Source organism: Pristiophorus japonicus, chromosome 7 (assembly GCF_044704955.1).
Source record: "Pristiophorus japonicus isolate sPriJap1 chromosome 7, sPriJap1.hap1, whole genome shotgun sequence".
Classification (NCBI taxonomy): Eukaryota; Metazoa; Chordata; class Chondrichthyes; family Pristiophoridae; genus Pristiophorus; species Pristiophorus japonicus.
Window position 1 is genome coordinate 172,332,233 of NC_091983.1, and position 13,933 is coordinate 172,346,165.

The 13,933-nt window shown below is 45.9% G+C and overlaps 1 protein-coding gene across 1 annotated transcript in view; it reads left to right on the forward strand.

Moving 5' to 3' along the window:
- Nucleotides 1-11,665: 11,665 nt before the first annotated feature.
- Nucleotides 11,666-13,933, forward strand: part of tent5aa (terminal nucleotidyltransferase 5Aa) — a 107,179-nt gene continuing 104,911 nt past the window's right edge. The window contains exon 1 of the mRNA XM_070885571.1: nt 11,666-13,059. Coding sequence (XP_070741672.1) covers nt 11,865-13,049 — 1,185 coding nt within the window. The 5' untranslated portion in view covers nt 11,666-11,864 and the 3' untranslated portion in view covers nt 13,050-13,059. The remainder of the gene's footprint in view (nt 13,060-13,933) is intronic.

A 13,933-nucleotide genomic window follows, 5' to 3' on the forward strand; every position in this document is an offset into this window, starting at 1 on the left:
AATCTCCTCTTTAACCAGCAATGCTACCCCACTTCCTTTTCCTTTTATTCTATCCTTCCTGAATGTTAAATACCCCTGGATGTTGAGTTCCCAGCCCTGATCATCCTAGAGCCATGTCTCTGTAATCCCAATCACATCATATCTGTTAACATCTATTTGCACAGTTAATTCATCCACCTTATTACAGATACTCTTTGCATTAAGACACAAAACCTTCAGGCTTGTTTTTTTTAAACACCCTTTGTCCTTTTAGATGTAGTGTGGCCCTTTTTGTTTCTTGCCTTTGTTTACTCGGCCTTCCACTATTGCTTTTTACCTTTCTACCATCTGTTTCTGACTCCATATTACTTCGCCCTGTCTCGCTGCATAGGTTCCCATTCCCCTGCCAACGGTTCCATTATGCTGTTAGAAGAATGCCAGTCTCGTTAATCTAAGATAAAGTATTGCCTTTAATGTTACAAACTGCGACATTTCTTCTGCAAGTTGTCGTGATAATGTATTCCTTATGTACTGCTTATCCCATAGACCTTTGCAGGTTAAGGTCAGTTGCTGAAGATATATTTAATATTGAACTATACCTTCAGATAAATCACTAACAGGAGAGCAAGTTGAACATTTCATTTTTAAGACAATAAAAACAAATATACAGTTTTCTGGAGGGAAATGTAAGTTGTCTAAATGGGCTTTGTCGGTTATCACAAATGGGTTGAATGAGTTTTCATTCTTACATTGAAGAATCAGTTTGCATTTTTTATATTATCAAAAAATAATTTTCAAATGTACCACTTAATTTTCTGCTGGTTAATCTAGTTGGAAGTCAGCCATATCACAGACATTATAATCTTGTGTACAAATACCACCAATATATCTGTACTAAACTAGGTTAAAGCACCAGGTTTTCATTTCGATCGTGTCTCATTTAATAAATATAAGAAATGCCATCACTAGCAATTTAAGGGAAAACAAAAAAGGAACCAATCTGAGGCATCGAAACGGTAGATAAAGGTGATTAATAACTAGCACGAAGGTACAGGCAGCTCTCGATTATCCGCACACGGATGCAACGGGAAACTATTGTAACGGCATTTAAAATTCCGTGTGTGTGACGTCACTTTGAAACTCTGATGTTCCTTTCGAATGTTGCCTGTTGAGCCTTGCTTTTAAGCGCTCTGCCTTGCCTCAGCTCCCGCTGCTGCTCGCACACAGGTCCACTGCCTCTCATAATTCATTAAAATGCCATGAACAGTTACAGGAAGTAATCAACAAGCCTAATGGTCTTTAGATCTAGAGGACTAGAATTCAAGGATTAGAAGATACGCTACAGCTATTGGTTAGAGCACACCTGCAGTACTGTAAGCATTAACTGTAATGTCAACTCGCTCTAACGGAGAAATCGTTTACCCGGCATAGCCCAATCCGCGAGGGACCCGGATAATCGAGAGTTGCCTGTATATAAAACAAACCGGTGAGTCCTGTCCTTTTTTTTTTATTTGCAATAGTTTGTTCCCCAGTTTCCACAGGGACAATTTTAGCCCTACTCGCTCAATAGAAACCTGAAGGGTGGGCAGTTAAAATCGCCTTGCTCCTACCTGTCCGAAAGCCGCTCTGATCGCAACATCTGCAATTTTAACCTGCTCTCCTAAGCAGGCAGCAAGAACATGCGCCCGGAGCCAACAGGGTCCTTCTTTACATATGCATGTTGCGGCCGAGTGACATAATTGAGACCCAACTGTAATTTGAACTCAGGCCTGAGCGGGGAATCCACCTGGAGTTGGGTGATTGGTATTGTTTTAATGTTGGCAATCAGAAAATTCATAGCAACAAGATATTGGTCTAATATATAGGTATTCATGATTGCTTTTGTCCATTTCAAGCCCTTAATTACCACAGAATTTGTAGCTTACAGTTTAACACCGATTTCTATGTTATCCTACATTTGTTACTGGCCTATGACAACATTTCATAAATTACGAAGAGTTAAACAGTGCAGGCTAGATTTGAGTTTACTAAATAAGGTTCAAACCATAGTCCCCACTCATTAGCACTATGCCTGGTATTCTCTTGTTAGCTGTGACGTTGTCAATGGTACTGCCCATATTCATTTATTGATATTTAAGGTGTGCACTACCATGGACCCATTGATGCTCAAAGTACTATCTGAAGACAACATAAAAGTGACCAAAACTGATAGGGTCTCCTCTGTCCATTGGCTGCAAGGGTCTCAAATGAAATGAGTTGGGGCAGTCTCAATCCAGTTTCTGAGACCACAGTACAAAGCAGCCTGCAATGTGCCACTAAATTGGCACTCTCACTCAGAGAAGTCACAGGATAGCTGGTGTGGGAAATGGAAAAGTGCAACATGTCTGATGTAGAAGATGAGGCTCATCATTAGAAAAGAGCAGAGGGAGCCTGGGTCTGCATCTAACCATGCTCTACCTAACCTGGGAGTACAGGAAGCTGACATTGGGTGCATAGGAAACTATTCCACTTCCCATCATGAGCATTCCTCAGCTTCATTACTGTGTTGCAATGATTCTACGAAAAAATTAGTTTCAATAGTTTCCCATGGATGCAGGCCCCACAGCACAAAATTGCTCCATACAAATTGTCACTAAATTACCAATTTTATTCAGGTAGGCCAGAAATACAGCTGGTGTGGGAAATCTAAAAAAGTACATTGGTGGAGAAAGAATGTTCTTCCGAGTCTAGGATTAAGGTGCAATGAAATATGCATTTGGCCTGAACCTATCTGATGTTGATACTGGATCCCAAAAGTGAAAAATGATAACAATTCCCACTTGGGTGAAGCCAAGAAACTGTCAAATAAAATCGACATACTGGAAACTATTGAACAGACAAATTATGTGCAAAGCAATTTTGGAACACGGTTATAGTACAGGTATCAGTTTGAAATTGTTTACAGTGACATTGGAACAGTAGACCCCATGCCACCATCTGGAAACTGGAGCACTCATGGAGGGAAACTCTGCTCACCAGTATCCTGCTTCTGGTGGTACGTTTTCTGTTAACAAAGAATCACCATTTACAGCTTTGTAAATATTCAAATTGTTACACAACAGAAATTGAACAATGATTTTCTGCAAGTTTTTAAAAGACGTTTATAAAATAGAACAACACGTTCACAGTTTAATTATGGATGAGAAAGGCCAGTCAGCATATCTTAGTTCAACCATCCAGAAAGATCCTTATACCCCCCACTGCCCCGCCCCCGCCACTGAAGCATCAAACTGTTCACGAAACGATTCCAGAGTTTTTGCTTCCAATTCTCTGTCTGAAAATATCTTCCACAAATTGAGCACTCTTTGTATAAAGAAGGATTTCCTGATATCAGTCCTAAAATGACCTTTTACGAGTTTGAACCTCTTTTTATTTGTTCAACACCAGCAATTTAATTTAAAGTGATATTCCAGTTTAAATTTTACTAAGTGGCAGCCTTGACTCAATGGTGGCATACTTGCCTCCAAGTCAGAAGTGGTGGGTTCAAGCCCTACTCTAGAGTCTTCAGCACATAATCTAGGCTGTTGCGTCAGTGCACTGTTGGAAGAGCCACAGTTTAAAGCCCTTCTGCCACTGTAAACCCAAGGGCTGGTATCAGTATAAAACTCCACTCGGGCTGCAATGGTAAACCCTTTGTGTACATAGAGCACCATGATCTGCAAACACCTATGTAGTGCCATGTATAATGCAAGTTCTGTTTAGGAATGTATGTTGCAAATAAATGTAACAGTACTCACACTGTGTACCGTATAGTGACACATGTAATGTAACTTGATGAATGTACCACAATATATCCTGGATTGTATGAATTGTACCTTGAAATGTAAAGTAAAGAAATGTATTGAACGGAAATGCGGTCAGCATCCAAATGTAACGTATGGAATTGCTGACCGCATCCAAATGTACTGAACTACTTTCGAATGTATTATGCAAATTTTTATATGAATAAAGTATATTTTGAGATTTAAAAAAAGTCAGTGCACTGTTGGAGGTGCTTCCTTTAAAGGGGCATTAAAGCAAAGCTCCATCTTCCCTTTTAAATAGATGTAAAAGATTCCATGGTACTATTCAAAGAAAAGCAGGAGAGTTCTCCCTATGTCATGGCCAATATTTATTCCTCAATATCACTAAACAAAACATTCTCTGATCATTTCTTTCATTGCTGTTTGCGGTACTTTGCTGTGTGCAAAATTGGTCGCTGTATTTTTCTATATTACAAAAGTGACTACACTTATTGGCTGTGAAGCACTTTGAGATGAAAAGCAATATATAAATGCAAGTTCTCTCTTTATTCCCTTAACAATACTGTCTCAATACTCAGACACTTCCTTTCCTGGCTAAAAAGCTCATTTCTCCAGTCCTTCCTCATAACTAAGACCACATTCTCATGGCTCTTTGCACTGCCTCCACTATTTGAAGGTCTCTGTTTTTTTCTTGGTGACCAGACAAATGTGCTATTCAAGGTGCAATCTCAGCAGAACACTATAAAATGAGATTACTACCTCTTCTGACTTATATTCCATTGTTTTGGTTGCATAGTTCCACATCCTGACTGATTGCTGCTCTGCATTACCTGAACTTGTTAAGCACCAAGGCTAATATGACTCCGAAGACTATCAGCTTAATCTGTAGTTATTTCAACACCTTTCAGGGAGTATGAATCTCAATCATTTTTCCTTCCTATATATGTAGCAATTCACTCAACAACAACAACACATATTTATATAATGCATTAAATGAAGTAAAACGTCTCAAGGAGCACCATAAAACAAAATTTGATACCGAGCCACATAAGGAGCTATTAGGGCAGATGAGGGTAGGTTTTAAGCAGCGTCTTAAAGGAGAAAAGAGAGGTAGAGAAGTGGAGAGGTTTATGGAAGGAATTCCAGAGCTTAGGGCCTTGGCAGCTGAAGGCACGGCCACCAATGGTGGAGCAATTACAATCGGGGATGCTCAAAATGCCAGGATTAGAGGAGCCCAGATATCTCGGAGGTTGGGGGCTGGAGGAGATTACAGAGTCAGTGAGAGGTGAGGCCATGGAGGAATTTGAAAACAAGGATGAGCATTTTAAAATGGAGGTGTTGCTCAACAGGGAGCCAATGTCGGTCAGCGAACACAAGGGTGATAGATGAACGTGACTTGGTGCGAGTTAGAACACAGGCAGCAGAGATTTGGGCAATCTCAAGTTTACGGAGAGTAGAATGTGGGAGGCCAGCAGTTAGAATTGTCAAATCGAGAGGTAACAAATGCATAGATGAGGGTTTCAGCAGCTGATGAGCTGAGGCAGGGGTGGAGTCAGGCGATGTTCCAGAAGTGGAAATAGGTGGTCTTAGTGATGGCATGGATATGTAGTCGGAAGCTCATTTCGGGGTCATATATAACACAAAGTTGAAATCAGTCTGGTTCAGCCTCAGTCTGTTGCCAGGGAGAGGAATATAGTCAGTGGCCAGGTAACAGTGTTTGTGGTGGGGACCGAAGACAATTGCTTCAGTCTTCCTAATATTTAGTTGGAGGAACTCTAGCCTGCATTAAATTTCATCTGCCATTGTTTGGCCCACTTACATATCTTAACCAACTTATTTTGTAATTTCTCAGCTGGCTCTTCCAATTCCACTGTCCTTCCTAGTTTTGCTCCTATTTTGCATTGAAGCTTCTGCATCCGTGTCAAGTTTTTAAAAATTCGTTCATGGGACATGGTCGTCGCTGGCAAGGTCAGCATTTATTGCCCATCCCTAATTGCGCTCGAGGAGGTGGTGGTGAGCCGTATTCTTGAACCGCTACAGTCTGGTGCAGGTACTTCCACAGTGCTGTTAGGGAAGGAGTTCCAGGATTTTGATCCAGCGACGATGAAGGAACAGCTAGATATTTCCAAGTCAGGATGATGTGTAACTTGGAGGGGAACTTGCAGGTGATGATGCTCCCATGAGTCTGCTGCCCTTGTCCTTGTAGGTGGTAGATGTCGCAGGTTTGGGAGGTGCTGCTGAAGAAACCTTGGCAAGTTGCTGCAGTGTAGCCACGGTGCACCAGTGGTGGAGGGAGTGAATGTTGAAGGTGGTGGATGAGGTGCCAATCAAGCAGGCTGCTTTGTCCTTGAAGGTGTTGAGCTTCTTAAGTGTTGTTGGAGCTGCACTCATCCATCACACTCCTGACTTGTGCCTTGTAGATGTTGGTAAAGTTTTACGGAGTTAGGAGGCGAGGCACTGTCAGAGGTGCCATTTTCAGATGAGATGTTAAACCGAGGCCCTATTTGCTCTCCCAGGTGGTGGTAAAAGATCTCAATGGCACTATTTTGAAGAGCAGAGGAGTTATGCCCGGTGTCCTGGCCACTATTTATCCCTCAAACAACATCAGTAAAGCACATTATTTGGTCATTATCACATTTCAGTATGTGGGAGCTTGCTGTGCACAAATTGGCTGCCATGTTACACAATGACTACATATCAACATAAGAACATAAGAACATAAGAACTAGGAACAGGCGTAGGCCATCTAGCCCCTCGAGCCTGCTCCGCCATTCAACAAGATCATGGCTGATCTGGCCGTGGACTCAGCTCCAATTACCCGCCCGCTCCCCATAACCTTTAATTCCCTTATTGGTTAAAAATCTATCTATCTGTGATTTGAATACATTCAATGAACTAGCCAAAACTGCTTCCTTGGGCAGAGAATTCCACAGATTCACAACCCTCTGGGAGAAGAAATTCCTTCTCAACTCGGTTTTAAATTGGCTCCTCCGTATTTTGAAGCTATGCCCCCTAGTTCTAGTCTCCCTGACCAGTGGAAACAACCTCTCTGCCTCTATCTTGTCTATCCCTTTCATTATTTTAAATGTTTCTATAAGATCACCCCTCATCCTTCTGAACTCCAACAAGTAAAGACCCAGTCTACTCAATCTATCATCATAAGGTAACCCTCTCATCTCCGGAATCAGCCTAGTGAATCATCTCTGTACCCCCTCCAAAGCTAGTATATCCTTCCTTAAGTAAGGTGACCAAAACTGCACGCAGTATTCCAGGTGCGGCCTCACCAATAACCTGTACAGTTGCAGCAGGACCTCCCTGCTTTTGTACTCCATCCCTCTAACAATGAAGGCCAACATTCCATTCGCCTTCCTGATTACCTGCTGCACCTGCAAACTAACTTTTTGGGATTCTTGCACTAGGAGCTTACGCCGATGACGTGCTCCTCGCGGTAGAGGATCCTGCTGACCTGCGGAGGATGCGTGAGTGCCAAGAGATTTACTCGGCCGCGTCCTCCGCCAGAATCAACTGGGAGAAATGTTCCGGATTCCTGGTGGGTCAGTGGCGGGTGGACTCCCTGCCGGAGGAGCTCAGGCCTTTTGCCTGGAGCACGACCCATCTCCTCTATCTGGGAGTCTACCTTAGCCCCGACGAGGGAGCCTGGCCGGCGAACTGGCAGGAGCTGGAGGCCAAGGTCGCCGCTCGCCTAGGGCGCTGGACAGGACTGCTCCGAGTGCTGTCCTACAGGGGTCGAGCGCTAGTCATAAACCAGCTGGTGGCCGCAATGTTGTGGTACCGGCTGGTCACTTTGACCCCTCCCCCTGCGTTTGTCGCCAAGATACAGAAGAAGCTGGTGGACTTCTTCTGGAACAACAGGAAGCACTGGGTCTCTGCCACGGTCTTGAGTCTCCCGCTTGAGGAGGGCGGTCAGTCGTTGGTGTGCGTCAGCGCCCAGCTCGCGACTTTCCGTCTTCAGACCCTGCAGAGATACCTTTACGTCGAGCCCCCTCCTAGGTGGTGCGCTCTGGCGACGTATTTCTTCCGCCAGCAGCGCGACCTCAACTACGACACGCAGCTCCTGTTTGTGAACTTGGGGGGTGTCAGGACCACCCTCCGGGAGCTGCCTGTCTTTTACAGGGACCTCATCAGGGTCTGGAACAAAGTCTCCACCAAGCGCAGCTCTCCACCGGCTGGAGTGGCAGCTGTCCTGCAGGAGCCGCTGCTCGGGAATCCGTACCTCCACGACCGAGGTTTTATGTGGCGGTCGGAAGAGAGGGCTGTGGCTGGTGAGGTGACCAGGGTCAGGGACCTGCTCGATGGCGGAGGAGCGGGCTGGATGGCGCCAGGCACGCTGGCGCGGCGCCTAAATTCAGCCGACGTCCGCCGCGCGACCGAAGCCATCGAGTCGCTAAAAACAGCTTTGGGCCCTGACTCCGTTAGGTGCATCGAGGAGACTCAAGCACGTGGGGAGATCCCGTCCGAACTGACCCCCGTCCGGACGGAATTCCTCATCGGCGCCAAACCCCGGAACCTCCCTTGGGGGCCGGCGCCTCACAACTTGAGCCGCCTCGGGGAAATCCCCTCTGTGCCTTTCAGTTCCGCGTGGAGGGGTTTCCTGTACGGGCTGCTCCTGCACACTCTCAACTTTGCCATCCTCGCCGGCCGTCCGGACACGCCATGGCGTACCATCTTGCCGTCCGGAGGAGGCGGGGGTCCCCGATGGAGGGCACTCTACGCAGGGGTCCTCCCACTATTCATCGGGGACTTGGCCTGGAGGGTGGTGCACGGAGCAGTGCCGTGCAACAAATTTTTAAGCCGGTTCACGGACTCCCAGGCCGCCTGCAATTTCTGCGGTCTGGAAGAGTCCGTGTTCCATGTTTTTATGGAATGCACAAGGTTGCAGCCTCTGTTTTATTATTTGAAGGGGCTGCTCCTGAAATTCTGGCTGCACTTCAGTCCCACTCTCCTGATCTTTGGGCACCCTGTGCGGAGGGGAGCGGGTAGGTCCGAAGGCCTCCTCGTAGGACTGCTCCTGGGCACGGTCAAGGGTGCCATCAGCCGGTCCAGGCAGCGGGCGGTCGAGGGGGTCGTTCAACCTGACTGCCTGCCTCTCTTCCGCTCTTACATCCGGTCCAGGGTGTCCTTGGAGATGGAGCACGCGGTGTCCACCGGTACGCTCGCGGCCTTCCGCGAGAGGTGGGCACCGGAGGGACTGGAGTGCATCATCACGCCCGGCAACCAAATTTTAATTTGATTTTACGTTTTAAAGTTTAATTTGTTTTAATTGCCGGTGCTTTTAGTGTCCCCCTCCCCTTTTATAGTGTGCACTTGGAAAAATGTGATTTTAGCGCCCAGAAAAAAACCCCAAAAAAAGAAGAAAAAAAACACAAAAAAGGAAAAAAAAAAAGGGGGCCTTGAAAATGTCTGCTGTGTCATCCAGGGCGGGTGGCACAGTTTAATGTTTATGTTTTTTTCAGGTAAACTCAAAAAGAGTTTCTTGCACTAGGAGCCGGTGCTTTTAGTGTCTCCCTCCCCTTTTACAGGGGGCACTTGGAAAAAAATTTGATTCTGTGCCAATAAAAAAAAGGGCCTTGTAAATGTTGGTGTTTCCCCCAGATCGGGGGGCACGGTTTAATGTTTTTTGTTTACTCCTAAAAGAGTTTCTTGCACTAGGACCCCCAGGTCCCTCTGCACCGCAGCATGTTGTAATTTCTCCCCATTCAAATAATATTCCCTTTTACTGTTTTTTTCCCCCCCAAGGTGGATGACCTCACATTTTTCGACATTGTATTCCATCTGCCAAACCTTAGCCCATTCGCTTAAAAAGTACTTCATTGGTTGTAAAGTTCTTTGGGATATCTGGTGGTCGTGAAAGGTGCTATACCAATGCAAATCTTTCTTTTCTTACCCATTCCCAGGACTTGCCCTGAATGTCCACACTTTTGAGTTTAATCAGTAGCCTTTCAATTGCAATGTTATCAAAAGCCTTTTGAACGTTGTAGCCTACCATGTTATAGGGTTTCCACAGTCTACTTGAGTTGTCCTCCTCAAAAAGGTTGATTAGACAGGATCTCCCCTTCTGAATCTATGCTGACCGCTGTTAACTAGGTTATTGTTGTACAAAATGATTCCCAAGTTTACTTCTGATAATTAATTGCATTATTTTACATGGAAGCAAGAACAATGCATCTGTAATTGCCCGTGTCTTGTTTGGTTATTGCTTACCAATCTACTGCTCCCCATAACGATCGTCGGTGCGTCACAAATCTCTTCCTCAGTATCCCTCAATGCACTGGATTAAATAACCACTTGGAAAGATGTAAAGAACCATGGGTCAATATATTCGTAGCATATATATATATATATATGTGCACCATAGTGTATAGTCTGGACCTTATTATTACTGCTCTCCTCAGCTGGTATTCTCTCTGGATGGTTGCTGAATATAGGTCTCATTGTAATGGTATCAGAGGAATAGAGCTACTGCTATTTCATCCTTCCCCTAACGGTCGCAATTGAAGAGTTAATCTCATCAATTTCTATCGTTTAGTTCAGCCTGCAAGGGCCCTTTTCATTGATACAAGAACCAGAGATTCGGAATCTCCACTAATAAAGTGTGTGACTGTCGCTATTTGTGACACTGCCAACAGGAGGCGCAGCTACCACGCTGCAGACACTGGCACTGGGGCTGGACATTGGCAACATTGTCCAGGCACGTTTCTGATTTTAAAGTTTTTTTATATAGCGGGTTGGTTAGACAAATTGCAGTTTGTAAAAGATGTGGGAGATATGTTACATTAAACTTTTAAACTCATCAAATCCTTTTGGAATGATCAGAACTTCCAAGGATATACTTTGACTGGGTTTGCGTATTTGCTTGGATTCCAGGGATGCAAGCAGATTGTTTTATAACAAAAATGACGCACACATACAGCTGACCTCGACTTCATGGGAAATACGGAGAGCTTCAGAATAACCGGGCGGAATTACTCAGCGCTGGTCTGAAATCTATTTGCATCGACAATATCCAGGCGCGAAGCGAAATTCAATTTATGTTACGAATATCAGCGAATATTTTGCATGCGGGTTAATTCACTTTCTTTTCCTCTAAAAGCCAACACAATATTTTTTTTGGGTGGGGGCGTGGGGGGGAAGAGAAAAAACGGGAAACTGCTAAAGTTCTCGCTAAATAAGGATGACAGAAAAATGACGGTGTCTCTGGTGTTAATATAAATAATTATATCTGCATCCTTTATAATGATTTGATCCGGTTTCCATTATAGAAAATCTAACGCCCGCCCCTTTCTCCCATTCCCAGCAGGTCCCACGGGCCCGAAGGTTACAGGTAACTCCAGAATTGCCAACATTTCTTTAAAATTAAAATCATCCCCATTGGAAGACAAGTGGGATACATTTTGTTGTTGTTTCGAGTTGCACTGAAAGTGCCGTTTGGGGGTTGGGCGACCAGCAGCTGATTCACTGTGTATTTCTCTCTCATTAGCTCTAGTGCTGCCTTCACTTTTCATTGAATTTCACTGGCGAGTGAGTTACTCTCCCAGTCCAGCCGCTCGTCGTCCCGCCCATGCGCGGCGCTGATTGGCTGATTGACGTCAATGGAATGCAAGCTCGGCTTTTCATTGGTCAGAACGCGTATCAATTAATCAAGCTCTGGACCCTCCAGCTCGCCACTTGCTGGGAGTTAGTCACTGTCATATTCAGTGTTTCCTCTCTCTCGCTCTAAAGCCTGACTTGAACCCAGTTTCAGTTTTAAAATCCGGGTCTGAATGCTAACCAAGAAAAAAGAAAGAAAAAAATGTATGCATTGTTATTTGTTGTTTAATGTGTCTGTTTCCCCCTCCCCAACAGGACCAGAACTCAGCAATTTATGCAAATACAATAGGCGTGCCATGTCCGTGACTCACAACCGGAACTGCACACAGAAGCCATATAAAAACTAATGGGAGAGTTAATACGCAGATAGCTAAAGCTTTGCAGACTGTGTGCACAGCCGAGGGAATAAAAGCAGAGAGGGGGAAAAAAAAAGGAAGAGTGGAAAAAAACCCTGGTCACGTCTGCATTTTTTTTAAAGTGAGCTTGCACATTACAATGGCTGATGAGAATGCCAGTAATAATAAATGCAACAGTTTTAACGTGTTGAACTGGGAGCAAGTGCAGCGGCTGGACAGGATCCTAACGGAGACGATCCCGATCCACGGGCGAGGGAACTTCCCGACCCTGGAGGTGAAGCCCCGGCAGATCGTGCAAGTGGTGCGGAGTCGCTTGGAGGAGAAGCGCATCCGTGTGCGGGATGTGAGGCTGAACGGCTCGGCGGCCAGCCACGTCCTGCACCAGCACAGCGGGCTGGGCTACAAGGACCTCGACCTGATCTTCCGGGCTGACCTGAGCGGCGACAAGGAGTTCCAGACCGTCAAGAACGTGGTGCTGGACTGCCTCTTGGATTTCTTGCCGGAGGGGGTCAACAAGGAGAAGATCACCCCGCTGACCCTGAAGGAAGCTTACGTGCAGAAGATGGTCAAAGTTTGCAACGACTCCGACCGCTGGAGCCTCATCTCCTTGTCGAACAACAGCGGCAAGAACGTGGAGCTGAAATTCGTGGACTCGCTGAGGAGGCAGTTCGAGTTCAGCGTGGACGCTTTCCAGATCAACCTGGACTCTCTCTTGCTTTTTTACGAGTGCTCGGAGAACCCAATGTCCGAGCACTTCCACCCCACCATCCTGGGCGAGAGCGTCTACGGCGACTTCGAGGAAGCCTTGGAACATCTGCAGCACAAGGTGATCGCCACCAGGAACCCCGAGGAGATCCGGGGCGGGGGGCTGCTGAAGTACTGCAACCTGCTGGTCCGGGGCTTCAGGGCGGCCTCCGAGACCGAGATGAAAGCCCTGCAGAGGTACATGTGCTCCCGGTTCTTCATTGACTTCTCCGACATCGGCGAGCAGCAGCGGAAACTGGAGTCCTACCTGCAGAACCACTTCATGGGGCTGGAGGACCGTAAGTACGACTACCTGATGACCCTGCAGAGGGTTGTGAACGAGAGCACCGTCTGCCTGATGGGACACGAGAGGAGACAGACCTTGAACCTAATCACCATGCTGGCCCTCCGTGTCCTGGCCGAGCAGAACATCATCCCCAATGTGGCCAATGTGACCTGTTACTACCAGCCGGCTCCTTACGTGACCGACGCCAATTTCAACAACTATTACATCGCCCATGTGCAGCCCGTGTTTACCTGTCAACAGCACACCTACTCCACCTGGCTACCCTGCAATTGAGGAACAGCGGGTGAGAAGGAAGGAGGAGGAGGGGAGGGGGTGGGGTAGAGAGAGAGAAATAAAACAACTTGTGATCTGGATTGGTCATTAAAAATAGGGGTGGGAGAAACATACAAAAAATATAAAGTTTGTTCCAGGCATGGTTTGTTTTGTGCAATGTTGATCTGCTCAAGTTTTGAGTTTATTTTATTAAAAGAAATAGCTCGCGTGTTTTCAATTGAGCCAGATCGAATGATTTACTTTATATATAAAAAAACCCCGGATTCAACCCCGAGCCAAGAGGTGGACATGACATATTGAAAATAAAATAACTTCCCCCCCCCCCCCCCCATTCCCACTTTGGGGGTTAGCCTAAAATGTCAACATTGAACACCCGCTTGTGGGGAGGACTGAGCAGCCTCTTTTTATGGACGCTGATTTGTGGGGGAGAGGGAACCGCTCCGATCTTTCCCGACTCGCCTGTTCTCCGACCTGGCTGACGAGAAGTTCGTGTAGCAAAGAAGCCAAACGCAGTCGTGTATTGCCTTCTGTAACCGGGGTGGGGGAACGGCTGCATTTTGGGCTTGCGAACGCCATGTATGGGATGATATACCAAGTAAAACTGCTTCATCGCGGTTGCTTGCTTTTTTTAAAAAAAAAAGAGTGCTTTCGAAAAAATCTAATGGTCTGCTCCAGACAGCCAAATGCAAGATTGTTAACAGATGACGACAGAAGTCGCTATTGTGCTATCCATGGCTCCCGGTTCGAGATAACGTACACTTCACTTTGTTTTGAAGGTGGAAGTGTGTAGAACGCTGTGGCTAATCAAATGTTCAAGGACCAAAGATTTTTTGTGTTTTTTATATATATATATATCTCTAGCTCAACAAAAAAAAAACCCAAGG